The following is a 27722-nucleotide window of genomic DNA, read 5'->3' as shown; positions in this document are numbered from 1 at the left end:
TAGTTAAAAAACAATTATAAGCCATTTCAGGTATTTTATTATGATGGGAAATGGATTAGGAAAATGTAGCTCTATTTTTGGAGCTCTCTCTCATTTTTATATTTAAAGGCATTCCTGGGCTGTGCGTGTTGGCAGATATATTAGTCATGTTGTTTCTTGCTTTTAACACCTTTTATATTTTCAAAATGGTAATATATTTATTTTTTTTATTACAAAACTAAAACATGTTCATTTCTAGTAATGCAGAAAAATATAACACGCAGAAGTCAAAATACCACTAATCTCATCTTTCAGAGCTATCCTCCCAGCAGTTTTTCGGTACCTCTCTGTTTACACACATGAAATTTATTTTACAAACTGGGATCATACTATAACCCTCTAATCTGCCCTTTCTAACTTAAAAACATAATATGAATATTTCCATGTTATTAAATATAAGTATAAACATCATTTTAATGGCTGCAAAATAGTTAATAATCTATAGTTGGGCATTTAAGTTGCCTTCAAGTTTTTATCTTAAAGAAAAGAAATGAACATTTTTGTTATACTTTTGTGAAGTTGCTTATATCCTGATTATAGATTTCTTATGGTGAAATATTCAAAGGGTTTGAACATTTTAAATGGCTTTGTTTTGTATTGGCCAAGTGGCCTTCAGGAAAGGTTGTCCTGTTTGTTACTGTCATCAGTATATGGCCTTGTCTATTGCATACAACATTCACGTCACTGGAGACTGGTCTTTTAAATTTTGCCACTTTGATAGATTAACATAAAATTGGTGAAATTTGTATAAATTTGTTTAAATTGTCTGTTAGTCTTGAAGTTGAATATTTCTTGGGCCTTTTGTGTTTCTTTTAAGAATGGACTTATATACACTACCAAATGTAAAATAGATAGCAAGTGGGAGGCAGCCGCATAGCACAGGGAGATCAGCTCGGTGCTTTGTGACCACCTAGAGGGGTGGGAGGGAGACCCAAGAGGGAGGAGATAATGGGGATATATGTATACATATAGCTGATTCACTTTGTTATACAGCAGAAATGAACACACCATTGTAAAGCAATTATACTCCAATAAAGATTTTTAAAAAAAAAAGAATGTTACCTTTGACCTTTTTGGGGGGTTGCATGACCATCTTCTCTTCAAGATTTTTTTTGGTCTAGAGTTTCCTTCTTAAAGAAAGAAAAATATCATGTGATACGGAAAAAGATCTAAACAGTGAATCAGAAAACCTGGTTTAATTGGTGGGGGGGGGGGTTGCCTTTAATTAGGCTGTATCGGTGAGCATCTCCCCTCTCACGCTCTTTTCTCATCTGTATAACAAGAGCTTGAACCTGATGCTTCCTGAGATTCCTTTCAGCTCTGCGGTCATCTTGAGCTGGCACTTTCTCCCCCAATTGGGTAACGTCTGCGGGATTTTGAACACTGAAGGCTTAATTTTAGTGTAGCTATGAAATGTTACTGCCTCCACTTTCCTTGAAGGGTTTTGTAGTTTATGCTTAAAGAGATCCCTGTGGGCCATTTTTATGGAAACCTAATGAAGGGCATAAGCCACACAGATGTTGTAACCTGTTCTAATTGGTGATTTCCAGACATTAGTAACAGAGGGCCGGCTGTGCATATATATGCATTGGTTTGAGATTACAGGGGAGGTCAAGAATAGAGGGAGGCCCTGCCAGGAAGGGTAGATAAAGAAACACTTTAATCCACAACCCTGGAATTAGAGTAGGAGTTTGATAACACTTGCAGCAGATATGCCAGGGCTATTTATTTTTATGGTTCTTCTGAAAAATGGACTCTCTACTTTCATTAAGACTTAAAGGGAAAATAGACGGGTTGTATTCAGTAGCACTTAATTATTTCACTGTGGAACAGAGGGTTAAGTATAATTACAGAATCCGTTCTGAGAGTTTTACTGAGTAAGGTTTGTGTAGTTAAAAATACTCAGAGCTAAAGGCCACTCTCAAACCAAAACATTCCTATGGGAGAAACTCTTCCTGCTTTGCCCAGGCTCTCTACCAAGTGGTCCAGTGTTATGTGACATTTATAGCATCTGTGTAAGGCATGTGACGGAAAATCCTGGATTCAGCCTCTACTTGGCTCCCAGGTAGTTGATTGTACACTGTGTGAATCGTCAGCTTCTGGCTGTGAGACCAGTTCCATGACTGCTTGTTAAAAAGATGGACTAATGAGAGGTGCAGTCATGCCCAAGCAAAGCCCCTTGAACATCTGTAACTTCACTTTACGAAGAGATGGGAATGTTTGGGAGATGCTGTTATCCTATCAGTATCCATCAATTTTCTTTCAGACTTTTGCAAAAGAAGAGCTTTTGTTCTCTTCTCCACTTTTGTATGTGGAGGAGTTTGCGCAAGAGGAAAATATTGACGCGTTTTGATGCAGCCATGTGCCTGAACAGGTGGGCCTGGGAGCTATTGTTCTAGTTCTCTGCCAGGGACAAAGCTCTATCTGCAGACAGTGAGGTGTTGTCCTGCCATTGCATCTTTTTTATTATTATTATTTAGTTAGTTAGTTAGTTTTGGCTGCGTTGGGTCTTCATTGCTGCACCTGGGCTTTCTCTAGTTGCAGCACATGGGCTCAGTAGTTGTGGTACACGGGATTTGTTGCTCCGTGGCATGTGGGATCTTCCCGGACCAGGGCTGGAACCCGTGTCCCCTGCATTGGCAGGCAGATTCTTAACCACTGTGCCACCAGGGAAGTCCCCTGCCATTGCATCTTGCACAGATTCTGTGATATTTTGTCCTGTGCTCCATTCTGGACAGTGGATATGTCAACCTGTGATGTGACGTTAGAGGAGACTCTTATGTCATACTGCAGACATGCTGATTTGTGAGAAAGAGAACTTTTTGTTTTCTGTTAGAGTAAAACATATCCTTCAGCAGACCCACTCATGGAGCAATTTCTGTGAAGCACAGTCATCCTTTCTACTTAGAACCATTCTGAAAAAAAGAGCTCATAGATATTTTTTGGGAAAGATTTTTCTAAGACTATTTTATTATTTTTTATTGAAGTATAGTTGACATATACAATATTATATTGGTTTCAGGTGTACAACATAGTGAATTGGCATTATTATACATTATGAATTGATCACCACAATGTCTAGTAATTATGTCACCATACAAAGTTAATACAATATTATTGATGATATTCCCTATGCTGTGCATTACATCCCATGGCTTATTTATTTTATAACCTGAAGTTTATACCCCTTAATCCCCGTCATCCATTTCACCCACCCACCTCCCCTCCTCCCCTCTGGCAACCACTAGTTTGTTCTCTGTATCTTTGGGCCTGTTTCAGTTTTGTTTGTTTCTTCATTTTGTTTTGTAGATTCCACACATAAGTGAAATCATTTGGTATTTGTCTTTCTCTCTCTGACTTATTTCACTTAGTGTAATACCCCCTAGATCCATCCATGTTGTTACAAAAGGCAAGATTTTATTCTTTTTTATGGCTGAGTAATACTCAATTACACACACACACACACACACACACGCACACACACACACATATGTATATATCACATCTTCTTTATCCATTCATCTATCAGTGGGAACTTAGGTTGCTTCCATATCTTGGCTATTGTAAATAATGCTGCAATGAATATAGGGGTGCATATTATCTTTTTGAATTAGTGTTTTTGTTTTCTTTGGCTAAACACCTAGAAATGGAATTGCTGGATTGTGTGGTGGTTCTATTTTTAATCTTTTGAGGCAACTCCGATACTGTTTTCCACAGTGGCTGTACCAATTGACATTCCCCACAGTGTAGGAGGGTTCCCTTTTCTCCACATCCTCACCAACACTTGATATTTGTTGTCTTTTTGATAACAGCCATTCTGGCAGGTGTGAAGTGATATCTCATTGTGGTTTTGATTTGCATTTCCCCGATGATTAGTAATGTTGAACATCTTTTCGTGTGTCTGTTGGCCATCAGTATGTCTTCTTTGGAAAAATGTCTATTCAGATCCTCTGCCCACTTAAAAATTGGATTGTATTTTTAATATTGAGATGTGTGAGTTCTTTATGTATTTTAGATGTTAACCCCTTATTGGATGTATCATTTTCAAATATCTTTTCCCATTCAATAGGTTGTCTTTTTGTTTTGTTGATAGTTTCCTTTGCTGTGCAAAACCTTTTTAGTTTGATGTAGTTCCATTTGTTTATTTTTGCTTTTGTTGCCTTTGCCTGAGGAGACAGGGCTAAAAAAATATTGCTAAGACATGTCAAAAGAGTGTACTGCCTATGTTTTTGCCATGAGTTTTACGGTTTCAGGTCTTTCCTTTACATCTTTAACCTGTTTTGAGTTTATTTTTGTAAATAGTGTAAGAAAGTGACTTAGAGCTAATAGAGATTTTAGTGATTTTTTTTTTTTTTAGTAAGACTAATATATTAAAATTTCTAGAAAATTCTGATCAGGTTATACTTTAAAATGACTAATATATTGGAAAGGCTTTAGTTGGATCTAAACAAGAAGAATAAACCTCCCTTCTTAGAAAAGACTGAGGCATAATTTTATACTTTAATCTTTCTTTCATTGGATTAATTGGTGTTCAAGTAACCTGATATGGTATTATTTTTCTTTACTTTGTCCTATTATAAAGAAAATATAACATTACAGAAGAATTTGGGAAAACAGATTTAAAAATCAATAATGTCGTGATGTTAAATTTTGCATATTCTCTTCAAGATTTTTTCATATCATTTGTATTTTTGGCACAGTTGCTATGATAAGAGTACATGAAATTTTCTAATCTTACTTTTAAACAAAACAATTGGAAAATATAAATGACTTATTGTGTTACTAAGAGAAGAATGTGATTAATGTGAATTCACTACTAACTGGGATTGAAAAAAAATTACAAGACAGTTCTTCCTCTCTAAGCATGTAATTAATACCAGAATATTTATAACTCTCTCTTTAATGCCAATAGCACTGTACCCTGTATCTTTACCTTCACAGACAGTGGAAAGTTAGAAATTTGGAAGATAAATATGTTGATATTAAATTTGAGGATGACATCCATAAAATTACAGTAAAACATGAACTTTGTGGTCTTGTGACTGAGTTTCGTTTTTTGCTTTTGTTTTGCTTTGTTTTTGTATCAGAGATGATTGTTGACCATCAGATTGAGACAGGCCTATTGAAACCTGACCTTAAGGATAAGGTGACCTATACTTTGCTCCGGAAGCACCGGCATCAAACCAAGAAATCCAACCTTCGATCCCTGGCTGACATTGGGAAGACAGTCTCCAGTGCAAGTAGGATGTTTACCAACCCTGATAATGGTAATGCAGGGGCCGCCTGGCTGCTGCTCTCTCTTACCTGCCTCACTCACCTTTATTCCACCTCTTGTCACCTTTATTATTTTTTTTAAATCCCTCTTCTTATTTCTTCTTTTCTCAAGTTCATATGCCACAGCCATTTCATAATGACAGTTTTTATCCAATTGGGCAGGTTTGCAGTCCTGTTGGAAAGATGTCAGCAGTTACTGTAGGCTGCAGATGCATTGCTTGTTCCACACACATCTATTCTGATTGACTGAGAGGGTTTGGTAATAACGCTATGATAACACTATGATAAAACAACTGAATGTTTCCAATGAATCAGCAAACTTGTGGATTATTGAGTACATCAAGGAAAGTGCTTTTGACATGGTGGCTTGTCAGAATTAGGAGGACAGACTAAGATATGATACTCTGACATTGCGTATCATGAAGTGTTTGCTTGGTACATGAGTTGGTATCCAGCCTGTAAATGATCATTCATAAAAGTAAGGTTCAGTATTTCTTTTACTGCTTAAAAGACCAATCTACTCTTTTGTTATATGATACTGATAGTTAGATGTGAGAATAATTATTCAAGGTAGGATATTAATCCCATTATATAGCAATAGGAAAGGCACTGTGTTTTATTTATACTCTCTTGCATTTACCAGAGTTTCTTGCAAAGTGTCTATCTTCTGTATCATTGTCTTTGTTTCGAATAAATTTCATGATTTGGTGCAGTCTAAGGGAGAAGTTAATTTCCATGAGGTATGGAAAATGAAGTTGTGGGGAAAGAGTTGCTAAGCATTGGGCTGGTAAAACTAGGTCTCTCCCATTCCACCCCCAGTCATTTTAGTATTAAGAGAAATGAGTAGATAAGGGAGCTTCTAATTCATTGTTCTCAGCTGCACTTTCAGAATAACATAAAACATGTTGTCACGGAAAAGGTGGACTAAGTGAAGTGTATAAACTGAACTCTAACTCAGCCACTCCATTTCTGGAAATCGGGTTTTCTGACTTAATAAAATTAATGGTTGGCTGGGAGAGAGCTTACTGTTAGCAAACTTTGCTATATTTTGGAACCATTCTATGTAGTTTTTTTAATGAGTGTCTAGTCCTTAAGCAGAACCAAATGAAAAGTTCAATTTTATTGAGTGACTTTTATATTGATTTAATTGCTGCTGTAAGTGTTTTGTTGAAGCACAACAGGTTATAAATAAATAATTAACATTAAAATGTTCTTTATAAAAAACATTCACAAAAGGAAGAATCTAATCTAGAACATTCCTGTGACAATTTGATGGTTCTACCATTACCTGGAATATTGAGGCTGACTGGAAATGTTTTGATTTTTGTATATCTCTTGTTTTATTTATTTTTTAAATAGCATTTTGAAGAGTTTAGTGGCTGGAAATGTTATATGATAAACAGTTTGTTAAAACTGATGTCACAAATAATAATTTTAAAAACAACTCACATTTTAAAAATTATGGCATTTAAAGTACAAGTCTGTTTTTTAATATCTTTATTATCCTCTTTCTCACATAAAATGAAATTTTATGATTTGGAGACTTATTTTTTTTATCACGAAGTTGGTGGTAGTATAAAGAAGCAAGAAAGTGCATTGTTTTCAAATGTTGCTGTATTTGCAACGAGAAGAGGAATGAATATTGTAGAGCAAGGGTGCCTTCTACCAGTGTGGTGTGAGGGTGAGCTTCATTTTCACGGAAGTATAGGCAGAGGAGAAATTAGGAACAGATGGGTCTTGGAAGCCAGAATCTTGTGCTTTAGGGGAAAGCATTTGGACATGGAATACAACTAATGAGTTGATATTGCTCGGTCATTCAATCTTTTATCCTATCAGTAGATCTTTGTACTTCAGAGGAAAGTTGAAACTGCATTTGTCACTCACCTTCTCGCATGTGAAATGCCATAGATGCTGGGCAGAAAGCAAGTAGGAAGGGCAAGCAGTTCTTTTTCTTTCTGACTCTTCAGCTGTTCAGCTTACACCCTACAGCATGGAATATGATTAGGCCTTTTAAAAGATGTTATTGGCATTTATGTTACCTAACTCCTTTTAAATATCCAGAGGCAAGATTTGGCTCTAAGAGATTCTATAGTAATGAGTTTCATGTGCCTCCAAGGTACATTATTATAAAGTATCAGATGGGAACTTTTTGGTTATCTAGAGGCACTTTTTCTTAATTTGAAAGTTTATACAGTTAGAAATGTTCTTAAAGTAAAATTCTAAAATAAAAAATTATAGAACTTTTGCTACTACTTTAATAAATCAGAATAATATATCGATTGTAGTTGAAGCTAGATTCTAATACCCCCATGTAAACTCCTAGATAAACTGAAGTCACCTTGGTTTTCTATCACAGCCTTAGAAAATAGACTCAGGATGATGCCAGCCTTAGTTATGATAGCAGCAATGCAATTAATAGCTGAAATCTATGGACATACTGTAGAATTGGAAATTTTTTCATTCCCCAGTAGTGTGCTACCTCTTACGTACTCACAAGAGCCAATTGCTATTGGGAATTTTGAGGGCTGGTTGTAAAACACAGCTACTATTAAAAATAAATTACATAAATATATACAGTTAGATCATATTATTAAAAAAATGGTAATAATACTCAAAATTCATTATCTCCTACTTATTTTACTGCATTTTACTATAGGCTATGCTCTTCAGGTTACATCTATTGTGTCGGTGTAGTCAAAATGCTACAAAATAGGGTTCTGCTACAAAATAGTGGGAAGTAGAAAACTTCTTCCCAACTCTGTATTCAGGGACTTCATATTGGAAGCTTGGACTCAGTCACGATGGTAGTATTACACCATAGAAATCAGCAAACTCTACAAATCAGGACTTGATATATTGTTTTGTCAGTTGTTTCTAGACTTAAAAAAGGGATAGAGAAAATGCTAATAATGCAGATTAAACTTAAAAGTAGGTAGTGTCTGTAGCCATTATCTTAGCTTGGGCTCCTATAGCATGTTACCATAGACTGGTATAAATGCTTAAACACAAGCATTTATTTCTCATAGTTCTAGAGGCTGAGAAGTCCAAGATCAAGATAAAGCAAATGTGGTTCTTGGTGAGGGTCCTCTTCTTGGTCTGTAGATGGTCACCTTCTCATTCCATCTCCACGTGGTAGAGAGAGCTCGATCATCTTTCTCCTGTTTCTTCTTATAAGGGTACTAATTCCATTCATGAAGACTCTGCACCCAAAGCCCCACCTCCTAATACCATTACATTGGGAGTTAGGATTTCAATATATGAATTTTGGGAGAATGCAAACATTCAGTCCATAACAGCTGTTAAAATGTGAATAACACAAAGAATTGAGGAAATATTCTTTCAGTATTCAAAAGATATTATCCAATTTAGCGAAGGAGTCACCCACATCATTGATGATTGAGTGAAGTCAGTACACTCATACTTACATATATCTTCATTGTTTCACTTTTGTCTTACTCATTAACATATATGATACTGGATGTTCAACATGGATGTTGGGCCTATGCTTGTTTGCCAGCTGAAACCATAAGTTGGCTACTGATAGAAGAGTTTGGTAAAAATCAAAAGCTTTCTGTGAGAATCAACTGGCTGTAGGCAATTTACAGTGGAGCATTGTGTATTTATTATTTGTACCTGTGCTGCACATCTTTTATAGCAGTAAAATTTACTACACATACACAAACACACACATAAACACACACACACACACACACACACACACACACACATTTTTCCACCAGAGAGCTGGTTTTAAAACATTTACCAGCCCATGCACTACAGCCCACCACTGGCTAGCCATGGCCAAAGGTTAACTCTAATTTTTTGGGTCTTGATGTGGCTTTGGAGTCCAGATGATTTAATGATTTTGAAAAGAAATGAAAAACATTTTTATTTTTAATAAATCAGGGGAGAATCAGGCTAGCTTCCAAGGTGTTAATTATTGTGAAATTGCCACTTATCCAAGACATCTGTGAATTCTAGTGGGCATGTCTGCCAGGTACTAAATTTTAGGCAAGTGCTATATTTCCTTAATATATTACTTGAGGCATTTCTATGGAGTTAGTGTCGCATGAAGAAATTAATGAAGTTTTCATTTCCTCTGGTGTTAGACTTTCGTTTAGCTATTCTCTTTTTCTTTCTCACTGTTATTTTAGGTTGAACCATATGAAATTGCCATTTTTGTGGGTAAAATTGACATTTTGTGGGTAAAAAGTCGACTATCGGCAATTTCATATGGTTCTACTTAATAATTTGGTCAGAGATACTTAGATAATAGTTCTGTATTATTTTAGTTTACTATGAAAGAATAACATTGAAGCCTAGGAACGTTCCTTGGTAGTATTTAAAAATCAAATAAGATGTATTTAGTTTATGTTTTATTAGAAAGTGAAAGTAAAGTTTATACCTAATCTGTATTCAGTCAATAAATTGACAAGGTTACCTGATAACTCTGTTTTAAAAAGTCATGTTTTATAGGATTATCTGATTTTTAAAAGTATAATTTACCATTTAAATGGATTCTTTTGATATGCATTGTCTAATCTTACAAAAGATGAGTAATACCCAACTTAAGGACCAAGAACCATAATTCGAGTATTCGGCTCTCACTCCCTTTATGGAAATTTGGGCGAAGCCATTATGAATTTGTCCCTGGTCTTTTCGTGGCTTCATTTTTTCCCCCTAGACTATCATAAAAATCCTTTCCTTCCGTGGTCTGGGAGTACAGATGCCCTTTACTGAGAAGTGACTTTAGTTATCCAACTGCATCTAGACTATGAATTTCATTTTGCCCAATCCAATTTTATGATCCCTATATTCATTAGTTTTTTCAGCAAAAAACTGGAATGGTAATTTAGTACCCAGTTTCTATGTTTGTAAAACAGAGATAATGAAAATTAAATGAGATAATAAATGTAAAATGTTTAGAATGGTAACTGTACATAGTAATCACTCAACAAATAATACTAAAGTATATGTAATAAGTTTAGGCACAAGTAAGGAAGAAAAATCTCATATTGAGTAAGAGCATTTTCTGGAATGCTATTTGCTCTGTAACTTAACTATTTTGGAAGAATCTCATGGGTATAGTGCTGATTTATTTTCTCTGCCCTTTGATAAATGATACCAATACCATTTCATTAGCAATGGGAGAGGAAGAAGCCCTTTCTCATTACAGCCCTCTTACAGAATAGTCTGTCCGCATCATTGATTTTCCTCTTTGCTGGCTATCAGGGAAACCCTAAACCACACTGAGAATCGAAGACCTAAAGCCACTGCAGCAGGTGGATGAGGATTTGGAAAAGGTGGCAGCTCCAAGCCAGGGCAGCTGGCTCCTGGGCCTCGTGCTGCTTCCTCCAGGCTTTCTCCTGGTGCACTTTGGCCTCTTCTGTAGTTATGGGGAGTCAGGGCCTGCTCCTGATTGAACCTCCAAATTTTATCTGAATTCACCACTTTCTGTTTGTCTATCAGGTATGAGAAATGCAGTCCACTTGCTCCCACCATTTATTGCCCACCCTTTACTTTCTCCCCGGATTCCTCTTTTCAGTGTTATCTGCCAGGCAGGATGCTGCTTCCTAACTCTTTCCCACACTGCTGTTTCTGACATTAGCACACAACACCTTTAGGTATTTTAAAAAGTGCAGTCTATTGCTGTTACCTATAATAACATAGATAGTGGTTAGCAACATAGAACAAACAATGAAAAGAAATCATTTTTTTTCCATTAGTAGTAATTCTAGGTCCCACTGAAATGTAAGTAGGATTAGCTAGGCTCTTGCTGCTTTGCACCCGATTGGAGGTTAGGCATATTCCAGCTATTTGGTTTGGGTATTAGATCAAGCTGCCTAGATACTGGCATGTGGTGGATCTGGCTGGGACCATCGCCAGGTTTGGCAGCTTTCTCCGTCACTTTAGACATTCTTAACTTTTGTCTGTGTTTTGGATTCCACCTTACCCCAATTGTTTCTGGCTGGTTATGCTACTTTGCAGTATCCCTTTCCCCCCATACCCTTGAATTCAGACCTGCTCCCTGAATTAGTGGGTAAGGCAAACATTTCCCTGACTTCTCTCAAAGATTCTGTTCCAGGAGCAGGTTACTGTGCTTCTCCAGTTCTGAAATAGGTCAGCTGACAGGCTCACATCACCTTCAGAGGAGAGTCATCTTCCCAGGTGCCTTTCTGCGTATAACCAGCTCTTTTCAAAAACCAGCAGCACACATCCATCTGTTTTGTTCAGAACTCTAATTCTCCGTTCATTTGCACAGCACAGATGAATGTCCTGGCTAGAATTCAGTGAATGACCAAGCTCTTCTCAGTCTTAGATTAAATGAACCAATCCATGGAAAGTTTCTAGAAAAATGTCTGAAGAGAAGTATTCCTTAATAACTGTAGTATTTCTAAATCATCTATCAGATACTATTCTTATTTTTCTTTTCTTTCCCCAGACAGGTGACTGATCTTCTAAGATTTTTAATGTTCAGATCTTTAAATAAACAATAATACATTTTTTCTCCAAGGGTCATGCCCTTGCAGTATTTGCTAGTCTAGTCTGCTGTTTATGGCAATGAAGAGTCAGTCTTAAGAGATATAACACAAGTGAGTATTTAGTTTTTGATATTGAAGGCCTACTTTACGATCTTCTCCTTGAAGACATGGCACCATCTTTTCCAAAGGCTTCATTCTAATCCGGGAGTAATACTTAGTAGCAGTATGAGTTTGAGCAATTTACATTATCTCCTTGAGCCACAGTTTCTATATCTGTAAAATAAGGGTACTAATGTCTTATTCTATGTATATAACCAGGAGTAAATGAGATACGTTTGTGAGAAGTATTTAATAATCATAATGTGAGATGTCATTGTAAGGAACAGCTATTATTCAGAAATATTTTAAGGGGAAAATTTAGTGCCTTTCAGATTTAAAACTGAAGGCAGAGCTTCAATTCCCCACCATTATTTTGTATTTTCTCATTTTCTGTGTCTTTTAATTTTTTTCCCCCACCACTCCATATATGAAAACATTCTTGGAGTTTTATTTTTAAAACAGCACAACTTTCATTATCAACTTTACAGAATCCAAATAATACATAAGGAGGTGCCACTCATGGGCTTTATAATATTTTTAACTTAGAGTATAAAAATTGATTAGTATGTCTGAGCAGTGACAGTTCTTAGCTATCAATAAATAATATATGTATAGCAGGATGTTACCATGAAATAAACATATTAAAAAATTTTACTAATCGCCAGTCTGTTTTACATAACCACGGTCTGTGATGGAGTAAAGGAATGGAATGATTCTCATTGTCGTATCTTACCACATATGAATATTCTCTTCTCCATTTCTTTCTTTCTCTGGAAAAGAGCCCTTAACTGATTTTCTGCTGCCAGCCTCGAGTAAATCTTCTTCCAAGGCTTGAGATCCTTGATAGAGCTGCCCTTGTGAAGTGTTGCTTTTCCCAGACTCAGCTTGCTGTGAGAGCAGACAGGAGGGTAGGTGTAGATCCTACTCCCTGCCCTGGTCTCTATGAAAGAGAAATAGAGAGGAGAGGAGAGGGAAGGACAAGAAAACATGAGGGATGAGGGAAGGCAAAATAGAGACATGAGATGTGAGCACTGTGGACTTTTTGCCGTGTCTTCCCAAAAGAAAAAAGGGGGAAGAAAATCAAAGTCTTCCAAGAATGATAAAGCATGCCTCATTTTACTTGAACCCTGTTTCAGTATAAATACAAAGGACAAAAAGGAGATTTTTTTTCGGGTTTATGAACCTGATTTCTTAAAAATCACATTTTGATATTAAAGTTGCATTAAATTAAGCCAAGGTTGCTGTCTTTCATGTTTTCCAGCACCCTTCAGGATGTTGAACAAAGGAAGTATCGTTCCATCGATGGTTGTAGTAGTAGCAGCAACAACAATAATACCTCCCATTAATTGAGCACCTGTTATACACCAGGCATTGTTTCCTGTGATGTTTCTAATGTTTCTATATCATTATCTCCAACTGCAGATGAAAAACCTGAAGCTCAGAAATTAAAATAACTTTCCTCAAGATAGAGAAGTGGGGGAACCTAGTGCCCTTGATAACAATATTCATATTCAGCTACAGTGGTAATGAGCTTCCTCAACCATAATTTATTTCCCACACATCAGTGATTCCACAGCTCTTACTTTGTGTAACCCTGTGTTGTTGAAGGGCTCTGAGGTCATTCTGTGCCTAGGCAGGAATCCATGCCAAACATGGCAGTCGGATGTCTTTATTCGCTTTCTAAATGGAGATTTCTAGGCAACATGTCATGTGTTTACAGGTGAAATATTGCTAAACTCCTGAGTTAACTTTCTTGGCTAAATAATGGTGTGGAACACATAGTAGGTGCTGAATAACTATTTGAACATACAACATTGCAATCTGGAAAGAGTCCTAAACTTTTAGCACGAGTAAAATTTGTTTTCTTCTTAATAGGATTGCTAAGAAAATGTTTTTTTGATAGGGTTTTTTTCTTTTTGGTTTATTTGCCTGATTCAAGTAGGGACACCCTTACTTGAACAGATATAGGACTGATGATTTTGAACAAGTTGATTCTCAAGGAAAAGATGAATCATTACTCCCACCCCCCCCCAACCCAAAATCCTCCTCACAACACCTTTTTCTGCAGTCTAGATATTGGAAACCATCACCCGAAAATCTTTAGAGCTATGTCTCCTCATCAAGTCACAATAATATAAACCAGTTTCTACCTTGTTTATGCCAGAAGTCAGGCAAAAGTGATTTAAAAGAGAATATGTAGGATAGTAGCAAAGCTATTTATTTTGTAGCTTAAGTGTAGAAGAGGTACAGTTAAAGCATTATTTGGAAAAGGCTTACACAATATATCATTACTATGCTATCTATAATCATAGAAAGTTTGGCTTCATGTTTAAGAACAACTTTTCAGCATTTTATCTTTGGAGTAAATTTGTGAAGAGAAGAAAAGCAGCATGAAAATGTTACAGAGTTTGTATCTCTTCCTGCACAGAAGTACACAGAGGTCTAACAAATCAAAATGTTGGAATTTGCCAATATGAGTAATGGATGCTGTGAGCCTTCCAGTTTTCATGAGGGTAAGCAGCCAGATGGCTCCAATCAGCTCTACTAAAACACAGGTGCCAAGTCTCTATGGGCAGTTTCGTTTTCATGCTTGTCTTTGGAGCCAGGTTCTTTGCCAGTGTGTGCCGGGCTCCATTCCATTGTCCCCTGGATGGTGAGGCTTAGCATCAGTGGAGGCTGTATATGCAAAAAGGAGTTCCCAGCTTTAGTTCCCAACAAATAACTCACTGACATGTTGGCGGGGGTGGGGGGGGAGGGTGGGGTGTAGAGGAGAGAGAAGCTGTTGGGGAAAGGCAGTCACCAGCACCCGAGTTTTGGAGCAGCTGCTGACCTCTTGTACTCATTTTAGGAGCAAGCCATGGTATTGGTGATAGAATTTGGGTGGCTTTGTACTTGTTCAGCAGCTGAAGAATGTGAAGGCTCTTTTGACTTTACTTTGCATTCCTAACCTCCCTCTGTTCTCACTGATCTGGAATTTTAGTTGGTCCTTTCTTGGTCCTAGATAAATGGCTGCCAGTTGTCCAACCTCTTCCATTTCCTTTAGCTAAGCCTGCAGGAATATTGGCTCGCTAAGCAGGTCCCTCAGTTGTCAAAAGAAATAGGAGGTGAAAATTGGCCCGTATGATAATATATATTTCTAAATGCCTCCCTCTTAACAAAAGCAATTTTGGAATAATCTCAACTGGTTCATTTCCCTTTTTCATTTTTCTTAGTGCAATAAAAACTTGCAAAGAAGTTCAATTATGGGAAACAAAAATTCAGATTGCAAAGAAAAGACATCAGATTTGCCTCAAACAGGTGCTGGCACAGATGGCCCGCTCACAAGTCCTGGCTTTATTTACAGCTTTTAAACACAGACAGATAAATTGACAAAAATGTTTCTAGATTTTATAATGTGCTGAATGCCTAAATTTGGCCATCAACTTACATTAATTTATAATTGATTCAATTTAGAACTTGACCTCCCCAGTCACTAATAGCCTTAAGAGGACTATTTGTCTACCCTGTCATTTGCACACTTGTGTCAATAGATAATCTTTGCTTTCGGTTGGATATGCTTTTGTTTGTTGCTTTGATCATTTAATGACTATATTATTTAGGAGAAAAAAACTCTCTCAAGTCAAATGTATGTAGTCTGATGGTTAGTTATTTCCAACCTCATTGTTGTTCCTTGAAGGATAATTATGCTGCCTGTCTTACCAGGAGTGAGGCGTTTGATGAGAATAGCGAAACAGATGACATGAAACCCAAATGGAACTATCTTCAGGCTGAAGTTGATGGTGTTCTCCAGTTGATTAAAAATATCTGGAGGCACCATGCTGTATATTTAGCCTACATCATTATTCTGTCTCTGATGTGGTCTAACATTTGGCATGGGTACACCACATTTTAAAATTATAGTAAAATTAAGTATTAAAGGGCACCAGAAAATGAGAAATAACATGCATTTCTAAATTGATTTGTCTGTATCCTAGTCTCATGTTCCTGAAGGGCTGAAAAACAGGAAGCAAAGGGAATTGAAAACCAGTTCTGTATTCATCAAGGAAAATATTTCCGAAGTCAGAGTATGAAATGTTGCTTTTTTTTTTTTTTTTTTTTTTTTTTTTTGTGGTACGCGGGCCTCTCAGTGTTGTGGCCTCTCCTGTTGCAGAGCACAGGCTCCGGACGCGCAGGCTCAGCGGCCATGGCTCACGGGCCCAGCCGCTCTGCGGCATGTGCGATCTTCCCAGACTGGGGCGTGAACCCGTGTCCCCTGCATGGGCAGGCGGACTCTCAACCACTGCACCACCAGGGAAGCCCTGAAATGTTGCTTTCTGTTTTGTGTACAAGATCCATAAAAGGGTCTGTTGGGTAAATCACAAGAAAGCGCGTTACTAATGTAACACCCTGCTCCCCGCGCTTTACAAAAGTGTATGTAACTTCCCTCTGTGTGTGCTCATGTGGTGCAAGGTTATTAACAGTCTTGATCGTACATCTTGAGATTAGTGTTCATTATGTAAATCTTTCCTCTGGATATAATCCATGTTTTTTGTGTTAGAACTTCAGGGCGGATCATCCACTGGTACTTGGGGAACTATGATGATTGAATGTAATTTGTTTTTGGCTTTTAAATTCTGTGTTGGGATTTGTTCCATCTAAGGATGCAGGGTCATGGGAGGGGTGTGTGTGTCAATGTAATATGTCATTGTTCTCCTTTAACCTGCTTGTGTGATTTGCTTTAGTATTTTTTTCTTCTTAATTAATGCTTTCATCCTCATCCTTGCTGTGGCTGCTCATGTGTCCTCCTCCTCTTCCTGTCTTCTGCTTCTGACACTAAAGCCCGCAGCCCGCTTGAGAACTCAGTGCCCTGCCTAGCAACCCGCACCTTGGACGATGACCCCCGAGTGCGGCGCTTTCCCAGCGTGGGATGGCTGAGTAAGTCAATGACCGGGAAAGGGCAAGGATGGTGGCAGTGGTGGGCGTGGGAGGGCACGAAGATGGGGCTCATGGTTACTGAGTGGAGGGCATCCTCAAGAATGCCTGAAGGGTAAGGCTCACAGATTCCTAAATTTACAATTACGGATTCGTTTCTTCTGTTAGCAAAGAGGACAGTAATAGTGTATTCTCTGGGTGATCTGCCATCCTGCATTAAGCCGAGTACCTTGTAAGGCAGTGGAAAGAGTTGGAGACTACGGGTTGGGCTTGGCACTGGCAGTGCTCCCTCCACGGAACACTTACAGAACCTCAGTTTCCTCATGGTGGTGATGACGCCAGATCTTCTTACTTCAGAGGATTGGGAGGAAGATCTCTTAAAGATGAGGTCTCTGAAGGTGATGTGAAAGCATTCAGATGCTGGATGAGAGGAAAAACTAAGTTAGTGGTCTAAATCTCCCCTCCCCCCCATACCTGTTAAGTGACAAAAAGGCAGTAGGTGCTACAGACAATGAAAACGTAGCATAAGATAGAATCTTTATTTTTTATAAAATAAAGAGTTTTGTTAAAGAGACAAGATTTATATACCTAAAACCAAAAGAGAAAAGAACATGTACCAAAAACATCTGCTGGGCCTGGGAGTTGTGATGGTAGAAGAGGCTTTTGGAGGAGATGATCTTGGGGCTAAATCTTAAAGGAAAAGTAAGAATTTGGTGACAGGAGAATTGGGGGGGAAGGGCCACTTATTGAACTACTAACTTTGTAATTATTTCTGTTGTACAGTAGGTCTAAGAAGCTTGAATAATAATTTTGTCTTGAATAATGATAAGAGTTACAAACATTAATTCATCACTTTTTTTGGTACAAACCGTGAGCTAAGTAGTTTATGGGATACCATTTAATTTTCTGAATAGTTCTGTGAAATGGCTTTTGTTATCCACAGTTTACAGGTGAAGAAATGGGGCTTAGAGAGGTTTAATAACAGATCATTAAGTGTCTTGGGCAGGACTCGAACTTCATCGTGTAGTAGTTTCATCTGTAACTTTGACAAATAGTGTCTTACTGAAGTTAAAGTGTAAGAAACTCACATGGTTACATTGCCGGAAAGATTTACTCACCTTGCAGTGAACCTTCAGCATTCGCATGATTTTCTCTGCAAAAATTACCCATTTCTTTCAGTAAACGTTTTTCTCAGTGGTGCCTCTTAGGGAAAAAATAAATTCAGGTACAAAGTTTAGTCATTGGAGTTTGGAGTCAGGCAGAACTGGATTTGAATCCTGCATCTACCACTTACTGGCCTCTTCACTTTGGGCAAGTTACTTCTCTAATGGAAATCTGGGTTTACATAAAACCCAACTGTAAAACTGGGTTAATCTTACCAACAGAGGATTGTTGTGAGGATTAACTTAGAAATATGTAAAGTGTTGAGTGTATTGCTCAGCACTCAGTAAATCTAGCATTTACCGTTACTAGGAAAGTGCTTATAGGAATTGCTCAAGAAAATGTAGCTGTTGTTATCCTTTTAAAGTTTTATTTATTCCATGTCAGACATCTAGACATTGATATACTGTTGTGGATAAAGCATCGAGGAAATTGACCACAACGGAAATTAACTTAAGATCACACCCTGGGCCAATCCTTCTAAGAAAACACATTTTAGTCATGAGAGATGATTCTTCTCATTGTCTATTTATATGACATATTCTTTCCCTAAACAAACGACTTTGATGTATCATCTCAGTCACCTCCCCCAGGGCTCCCTATTTTTTTTTTTTTTTTTTTTTTTGCGGTACGCGGGCCTCTCACTGTTGTGGCCTCTCCCGTTGCGGAGCACAAGGTCCGGATGCGCAGGCTCAGCGGCCATGGCTCACGGGCGCAGCCGCTCTGCAGCATGTGGGATCTTCCCGGACCGGGGCACGAACCCGCGTCCCCTGCATCGGCAGGCGGACTCTCAACCACTGTGCCACCAGGGAAGCCCAGGGCTCCCTATTACCTACCACATCAGTTCAATAAACTTAATATACATAATATATAAAATAATGAAGATGTGCAAAGTGGCTTTAAGTCCTGCTGGTCCTACCAACCCATTCCTCATTTTCATCTCTTCTCAGTATGAAGCTCTAGTCTAAGCAGCTTGTCCTTTTTCTTTTGGTTTGTTTCGTGGGTGCCTTGATCCCTTTGCCTTTCTAAGAACACCTTTTCAAGTATGCCCATGCAAAACTATTCAGTAGGGCCCGAATGAAGTCCCATCTCCTTTATAAAATTGTTCTCATAAACACAAAAGATCTTTTCAGGTCCTAAATTTCCTAGTTCCTATTGTCTGTGTCTCACAGTGGAGGATTTGCTGTATGTTGTTTTATGTTGCCATCTGATGTTTCATGACTTGTATTTTTTCATTTCCACTGTATAGAAAATCTCCTTTAGGTCGGGAGCCTGATCTCATGCTTTTGTGTCTCTTCCAGTGCAGTGTAGGTATTTGAAACATAGGAGCTGTACAGGAAATATTTATTAACCCTTGACACGCTATCATTTCCTTAAAAACACCAACAGCTCAGTTTTCTTTAGGGCCCATCTTGACCACAGTAACCTATTAAGCAGAAGTGAATATTGTTTACCTGGAAAAATTATTTCCTTGTATTTCTGCTCACTGCAGCCTGATGAATTTTGTCATCAGTTTATTCTAATAGTTTACATGGAATTGTTTTTTCAGAAACACCACCCAAAATATCACCTAAAAAACAGGTTTATGGACAAGGTTCCTTATCTTTTAGTATTCGCAGCAAGATATTTTCAGACTTAGTGTTAACTTGAAGTAACTACTACCTCTAATAAGCTACATTTAAAGTTGCTTTTGGGGAGTTAGCTCTCACCATTTTTACATTGTGTGCTTCTTATCTTAGTTGTCACCTGAAGCAGATGTGAGCTTACAGCTCTTATCCATTTCAAATGCTGCCAAGGTATTGAATTAGAAGTTGGAACAAAACCAAAAATGACTTCCTCTTAGAGATCTCACCGGCACGTCTAAAACCAGTCTGGGCTACTGAGAACAAAGGAGCTTTTACCTCTACTTTTCAGGACAAGTTAATACCCACCTAAATGCTTTGCCGTTATTAGAGCGTAGGTGTGCGCCCTATCTTGGTAGATCCAGAATGGCTCTTCACTCTGAGCGCTTATCTGTGAATTCAGTTTGACATCTAACAGCCCACATCCTCTGAGCCCTTAGAAAACACTTGTGTCCTTTTGCAGTTATTGGCAGTGGAAATCAGCTGCTTCAGACTGTTAGGTCTGAACTTCAAAGAAGAAAATGAGGTTTAGGGTTTTTTTCCTATCATCTTCTGCACATTCCAGCATCCGTCATCACTTGGCTTTATATTGTGTCTTTCTGTCTGGTTTGTAAATCTACCAAGCAGGGACCCCCTGGTCCAGTTCAGTGTATTGTTTTGTTTTGTAGGTACTTATCCGGTGTGTGATATTATTACTATCCCAAGTATTAATATTAGATAGTACTATTTTTTTTTAAATGAAACCACAGTGGTATAATCCTGTAGATTCTTGTTTCATCTTACAACCAGGTTACACAGTTAACATTAGAATTGAAAGAACTGAAATGCAAGTGGGACTCTTCTGCTTTAGGAAAAAAAAATTGTATTTTTTCTTTTGGGGCATTTCTGGAATTAAGCAATTCAAGTCTTTCAACTGTTGGAAAGTTTACTGATCCAATAAAAATTATAATTTTCTCTGGCTCAAGAGTTTTCTTAAAGAGTACTGAAACTTCTTTAGGAAAGTCTTGAACCCAGAGAGTTCACTTTAACACATTCAAGTCAACGAATGTTCCCTGGGCCCTTCCATTTCTAGTTCCATAGTCCAGTGAGAGAGAGAGGTGAGGGAAGTTCACAGCTGACAACAATTTGAGAGAGACAGAGCCCCCGGAAGAGTATGAGGAGGGACCTATTTGTCTACAGCGTGTAACAGAGTAGCTTACATTATACTCTCTGAAAATGCTTATTAGAAGAATGGATAGTGGGGCATAAAAAATATTGGGGAATTAATTCTTCTTAGAGGAGGCAGACTTTTCAATGGGCCATAAAGGGTAGATTGTCCTTCCATACATGGAGGTTGTGGTAAAAGCAGGAGTGAGACATTGAAAGGTAATACTAGGCTGAGAGAAAAGTGTACAAGCAACCAGGTTGTTGAGAATAGAGAAGAGTTTGTGTGACATAGAGTCAGTCAACACATTTAATTAGCAGAGAGGGCATAAGAACGGAACATGTGGGTGTTAAGGTGGCGAAATCATTAAGCTGTTTTGTGGAAGGTCTGTGAACATTTTTTAGCAAGGAGGTAGTTTGGTCAGAACTGTGTATTAGGGAAATTAATATGCCAGGGGTTTCAAATGGGTTAGGAGGGGGAAAGGCTGAAGGTAAGGAGAGAGTTAGGAGGTGACTGTAGGAGACCAGTTGAAGAGAACGAGCATCCAGGCTAGGATTGTGCCTGTGGAAATGGAAAGGAGGGGATATTGCAAGACGTGTTGTAGAGACGACATCTGCAGGAATTGGCACCCATTGAATGTCAGGGGACGCAGAGTAAGGAATCCAGGATGCCTCAGGTTTTGAGCTTGCAACCAGGGAGATGGTAGGAAACCTGTCATAGAAAAGGGTGATGGGGTTTACAGAAACAAGACAGTCCCTATTTCTGCCCCTTTCATGCCTGCTGGGACCATCTTTGAAGATCCATTTGACTAGGAGATGGTTAGATTGTGTATCATGGGCCAAGACTCTTTTAGAATTCTGCTTTGTTAGCACATTCTCACCTTAGTTTTGGGGATCCATTTAAACCTGTCTTTAGGGTGCAGAATGACCACCACATCACAGCTCTCTTTAGGCAACTAGTGAGTATAGATCATTTTCATCTTGATTCCCAGCATTTCACCTTCCATCCCTGTGTCCAAGATGTGGGCTTGTTCTTGATTGGGAATATTATTTGGGTCATTTATTGTACCATTCTCACATATACTTTTTGGCCTTTTCAAGGGCAAAAAGGAAATCCAAGTATAACTTTCAAAATTCTCTCACTGTAGCTTTTCATAGTGAAAGACTATGACAAGACTGTAGGAAATGAAATCTTTCAGCAACCTCACATCTACCTTCAGACTTCTTAGTTAACATAAGACATTCAGAAAACTTATGTGGTATCCAAGAATAAATTATAACATTCTTCAAATACAGACAGTCCTAACCACTTTCAAAAAGGGGGTGTTAGTTACTATTTATCCTGAGCTTCTGAAGAAGGGCTCATTAGTTATTTCATTGTTATCTAATATGGTATTTACAGTGGACTAAAGTAGGTGCTGGCTCTAGAAGTTATTAATAGAAAGAATCAAGGTGGAGAAAGAATAAAAACTTAGAAATTCTGTTGTATTTCAGAGTACTGGGAACTTGGAGGAGATTTTAAGAGGCACAGATTTCGAAAAATTGTGACCATCTGCTGGAATTATGAAATAAGAGTTTTTTTTCCCCAGCAAGGAGAGCTTGGGAATTGTGAGCATTCAAACTTGTATTTGGCCAAATGGTGGTATATGTGGAATATGTTCACAATGGAAGTCTTCTTCTCCTCACCAAATCTGTGCCTTTTCCTGTCTTTCCTGTCCGTTACCATCTTTCTCCCTCCTTTAGACCTGGAACCTTAGAGTCATCTTTGATTATGCATTCTCTCTTCCCCTGCACCCGCAGTGAAGGACTAAATCTGTTCAATGGTACGTCTGTCATGTTGCTCGCCTCTGTCTCCTTTCTGGTCTTAACTCTCATTGCTTTTGTTCAGGTCCTTATTTCCTCTTGCTTGGCCTGTTATCTGGGGTCACTGCTTATAGCTGGGCACAGGCAAATGCATCCTATACTTTGCCGTCCAGTTAATCTTATCATTCCTGGCTGACATCCTCATGTGGAAATGGTCAGTGGCACCTCAGTGCACCTCAGGTCACATCCAACCCCCTGATCGTGGCACTCAAGGCCCATTGCATAGTGACCTAAAGTTCAGGAAGCAGCATCTCATGCTGTTGTATTTCCCTTTATCTACACTACATTTCAGAAGCTACTTACCATTACTTGAAGCTGCTGAATATTTCCCTCTGTTAGTGTCTTTGCCCTGAACAGTCTCTCCACTTGAAATACTTACCTTTCTCCTGAGACTTTCTGTCAAAATTCTGCCAGTTGTTCAAGGCCCACATTCTCCTTGAAACATTCCCAACTTGAGGTACTCTTTACTGACCTTGAATTCTGAAAGCACCTTTTTTTGCGCCTCCTCCCATGACCTTTATCTCATTCTGCTTTGTGTTGTAGTGTGTGGGTACGTCCTATTCCCTCTACTAGCTATACCTTTCTTAAGCGGGACCCGTGTCGAATTGACTTAGGTATCCTCTATTGCAGGGATGGACAATTAAGGCCTATGTGACATACTGTCTGGTTTTGTAAATAAAGTTTTATTGGAACACAACCATGCTCATTAGTTTATGTATTGTCTATGGCTGCTTTCATGCTACAGTGGTAGAGCTGAATAGTTGCAACAGAGAATGTATGGCCCACAAAGCCTAAAATATTTACTATCTGCCCCTTTTACAGAAAAAGTTTTCTGACCAATTACACTACGGAACTAGTTCTCAAAGTGGGGACTGGGGACCCCTGGAGTTTGAAAGGTCTTAGGTTTTTCTTTATATCACTCAACCAAAACAGCATATCTCAACAGATTGAACATAGAAGCAGACATGAGAATCCAGGTGTATTTTCATTAAGCCATACAGTCAAGATATTTGTAAAAATGTGAAACAATGCCATTCTTTTTGCCAAATTTTTAGTTTTGGAAAATACAGTTATTTTTCATAAAATACATTACTTATGTTAACATGCAATGGGTTTATTATGTAATACATTACTTATGTTAACATGCAGTGGGTTTATTATGTTATTTTAAATTAATAAATATTTTTAAAACTTTATTTTTAATTCCTAACATGGTCTAAACCAGATAAATAAACACTCTTAATTTTTGGGTCTTCCTGACCTTTCTTCACTGCTTTCATGACAACTAGTAGTCAAGGTGGGCTGGATTTTGCTAACCCCAAACATCTCAGTTAACACCACAGAAGCTTCTGTTAAACTACTACATGCTTAATGTGGAACTGTGAGAGCCATGCTCATCATCCTTATACAGGATCCAGGCGAACGGAAGCCTTATCTTGGTTCATGGTTCCACAGTCACTGTAGCATGGGAAAGAGTTAAGGTGACTCCTGGGCTGCCTCAATAACTTGTGTCCAGCAATGACATGTTATTTTCACTCATATTTCATTCACCAAAGTGAGTCATATGCCCACACCTAACTTCAAAGAATTGTTATCCTACCATGTGCCCAGAAGGTAAAGATTCAGAGCTATTTGGTGGACAGCACCAATGGCTCCCACCCAGTTATAACGGAAATTGTAACCTTGACTTTGGAGTGTGCCCTTCTGGGCAATGCTGAGAACCATGTGACGCTATGCAAGGCCGGTGTGCAGAAAATACTCTCCTCCTGCCTACTTGTATAGATGGAAGAAGAGAGCTTTTCTCATAGTGAGGAAGGACTAGGGTTACCAGTTCAAGGTCTCCCAAAGAACTGCTGGGGCTGTGGTTTTATGGGAGACTTCTGAGATTAGACGGGATTAATTTGAAACTGATGGAGGGTCTTTCATGCAGATGTATAGTAAACCACTCTTATTAGACCAAACAATGCCTGGATTTAATTCTTGGAGACCACTGAAGATCTAACTACTTGAACTAGTGTGTCTGTCCACATGTGAGTGAGAGAGACTGAAGGAAAAGCAAATGTAATATTCTAGCTGCAGTTGTCAATTTCAAAGTTAATAATGAAATTTCTTCTTGGCAGCACATAGTAGAATTTTACTTTGATGAAAATTACAGGCAGAATCTTCAGTAATAATGGCTTTTCTTTCTGTGGTAAACTGAATGTTTATGGTGTTTAGAGTTGTCCTGGTAATTCAGATCCCAATTCTAGTCCTCTTAATGCATCCTCCCCCTCAGGAGCCCCTCTTCCATCCCTTGTCAGAGCAGAATCCCCGATCATCTTGTACTCCTTCTTGTCCTTCATCCTTCATCCCCTTCCTATTCATTCCTGCCTTTCCCTGACTCTCTATTACAACTGCTTTACTTTGGATCCTCATTATCTCTTGCGTGAACTATTTTAATATCCTCCTCCTTTCCTAGCCTTCATTCTTGCCCCTTGAAATCCATCTTTCACAACCGCCAGAAGGACTTACCTAAGTCACAGATGCACACATATCACTCCCTCTGCTTAAAAAACATTAGTGGTGTGGTTGAGAGCCCGCCTGCCGATGCGGGGGACACGAGTTCGTGCCCCGGTCCGGGAAGATCCCCCATGCCGCAGAGCGGCTGGGCCCGTGAGCCATGGCCGCTGAGCCTGTGCGTCCGGAGCCTGTGCTCCACAACGGGAGAGGCCACAGCAGTGAGAGGCCCGCGTACCGCAAAAAAAAAAAAAAACCATTAGTGGCTACTCCCTATTTTTTGTACGCCCAAGCCCAAGCATCATAGCCTTGCTCATGTTGGGAAGGTCAAGCCCAAGTTCTCTAACCTGTGAGATGCTCCTTGACTTGGTCTCTGCTTAACTCTGTAATCATCTCTTGACATTTCCACTCCGGTACTACCAGCTCCAGTAATATATGGATTCTCATATACTTAGATTACATGCCTTTCAGTCTTTCTGTCCCTTATTCTTGCTGTTGCAGCTTCTCCCACTTTTCTAAATTTAATCTATCCTTGAAGCTCTTATTTCCTCCAGGAGACTCTTCTTCATTTCTCTCTCCTTCCTCCCTCCCACCAATGTGCCCCTTTCTCATTTCTGCTCTCATACTCCCTGCCATTAGTTTATCACCACACCATAGTACAAATATGTTTCCTTCACGGTTGGCAAAGTGCTCAAAGAGCCTGAACCACATCCCATCATCTTTCAATCCCCTCTGCCAAGCACAATGTTGCACACTTAGTAGAGGTTTAGTAAACGTTGGACTGGACTCATTCATCCACCCAGCTCTTGCCATGGGTAAATTATTTGCAAACCATACACTGTCAGTCACACTTGTATCTCCTTTGTCCCCATTAGGTTGGTATGGACAGGATATGCTCTTATCATCTTTAAGAGCTTAGTCGATCTGAAAACAAATAAGAAAGGAAATAGAATACGTAGCATCTACTTAACCAGAATGTGTAGTATCCATTTGCCCGAGATAAACTTTCTGAACAATAGGTAGCTCCTTTTTTGTTTTTGACTGTTGGGTACTCTTCTCAAATATATCTACATTTCCTTATTTGTATGACTTAGTTTTCTTTAACTTTTTCTTTTTCCTTTTGGTGAGGGGTGCTGGTGGTGTGCAGGCTGTTTTTGGACCATAAATGGTGATTCTTCCTACCTAGACTGGGGTTCTTTTGGAGAAAACTGATTTGTTTCTTACTCAGGGGGCTAATGTAGTGCCTGACACACTTTGTGAATATTTGTTGATTAATTGAACACTTAACCTGAAAATGGGAAAAAAGATGGAAAAGAGAGGTCATGTGAAAACGTAGAGCAGGAATGATTGTTTTAAATTTGTCAGATCATAGTCTTCATATCATACCCAACTCACCAGCTTTACTGGCATGGGAAGCTCTGCTGCTTTTCTGTAGCTGCTGACAGTATTGATAGAATTTGAGAATTGGATTCCTTGGCTAGGGCATCCATTTCTTGCTGACTAGATCATTCTATCCATGGTTGAGATACCACTACCAAGGCAACTACGACTATTACCAGCTGTCATTTATTTATTCGAGCAAGTGCTGTCCCAGCTAATCCCCACAAAACATTCTATGAAGTAAGCATCCCTGACTCTTGTTATAGATGAAATCGCTGAGGCTCAATGAGGTTAAGTACTTATGCTACCATAGTACTTTAGGGCTATTCACAACTGTTGCAGCTCTCTTTTTTTCTGGGCATATATGAGTACTCTCTCTTTTCCTGGGCGTATGTGAATACTCTACTTCCTCACCCACATGAAGTTAGGTGTGACCACAGGACTTGCTTTGGCCAATGGAACATAAGCAGAAGTGATGGGTATCATTCCCAGGGAAAGGTTTTAAGAGCCAGTACGTATTTTACTAGTTTCTTTTCTCTCAAACCAGCAGTGTGTCTAGTGAGAGCTGCTCCATGCATTTAGGTCCTGGCCTAAGGACAGAGATGTAGAACCAAAACCCAAGCAAATCCATGTGGACATTATTATCATGAGAGAGAAATAAATCACTGTTGTTTTAAGCCATGAGAATCTGAGGTGGTTCTTTTGCTATAACCTTGCCTGTCTGTTGGGGAATGTTTGAGGTCACACAGTAAGTGAAGGACCAGGGTTTGAACTCAGGTGTGTAGACTCCAGATGACGTGGTTCCTTTTTATTTCCCTCTCTGCTTCTCAGTCCTTCTGCCCTCAGGTCTCACTGCTTTTAGCCACAGATAGTGCTGTTGTCTGCTAATGAGAGGTGTGAACACTGATGACTTGGCTTTGTTGTTTCAAATCAGAAAATGAAATTCCTGGTGATTCTCAATGACAGGCAACAAGTCAGCATTCAGAAGTGTAATTTTCTGGAATGGTTCTATTTTCTAAGGCCCATTCTTATCGACTCCAGGAAGCAGCTGGATCACACAGACTATTATGGGCCATGATCAGCTTTTGCTTCAGAAAGAGCCATACAGTATGATGGGTTCTGCAAGTAGTAACCATGGTTACAAATCAAAGAACAGTCTCATTAGGTGCATGTAGTGGAGAGACTAATGTCAGCATCCTTTTGAGGAGGAAGAACAGAATAAATTTAATTATAATGACAAAATTTTCCCTCA

The 27722-nt window shown here is 38.8% G+C and overlaps 1 protein-coding gene across 4 annotated transcripts in view; it reads left to right on the top strand.

Annotated features, from left to right (window-relative positions):
• The window catches only part of SLC4A4 (solute carrier family 4 member 4), a 401333-nt gene that overhangs the window by 200727 nt on the left and 172884 nt on the right, over positions 1-27722 (top strand). For all 4 annotated transcript variants that reach the window (XM_029234897.1, XM_029234898.1, XM_029234895.1 and 1 more), the window contains exon 6: positions 5127-5306. In XM_029234897.1, coding sequence (XP_029090730.1) covers positions 5127-5306 — 180 coding nt within the window. The remainder of the gene's footprint in view (positions 1-5126; positions 5307-27722) is intronic.

Source organism: Monodon monoceros, unplaced genomic scaffold (genome assembly GCF_005190385.1).
Source record: "Monodon monoceros isolate NGI ecotype Baffin Bay Population unplaced genomic scaffold, NGI_Narwhal_1 Super_Scaffold_20, whole genome shotgun sequence".
In the NCBI taxonomy this organism is placed as follows: domain Eukaryota; kingdom Metazoa; phylum Chordata; class Mammalia; order Artiodactyla; family Monodontidae; genus Monodon; species Monodon monoceros.
This window is presented reverse-complemented; position numbering and strand designations above follow the sequence as displayed.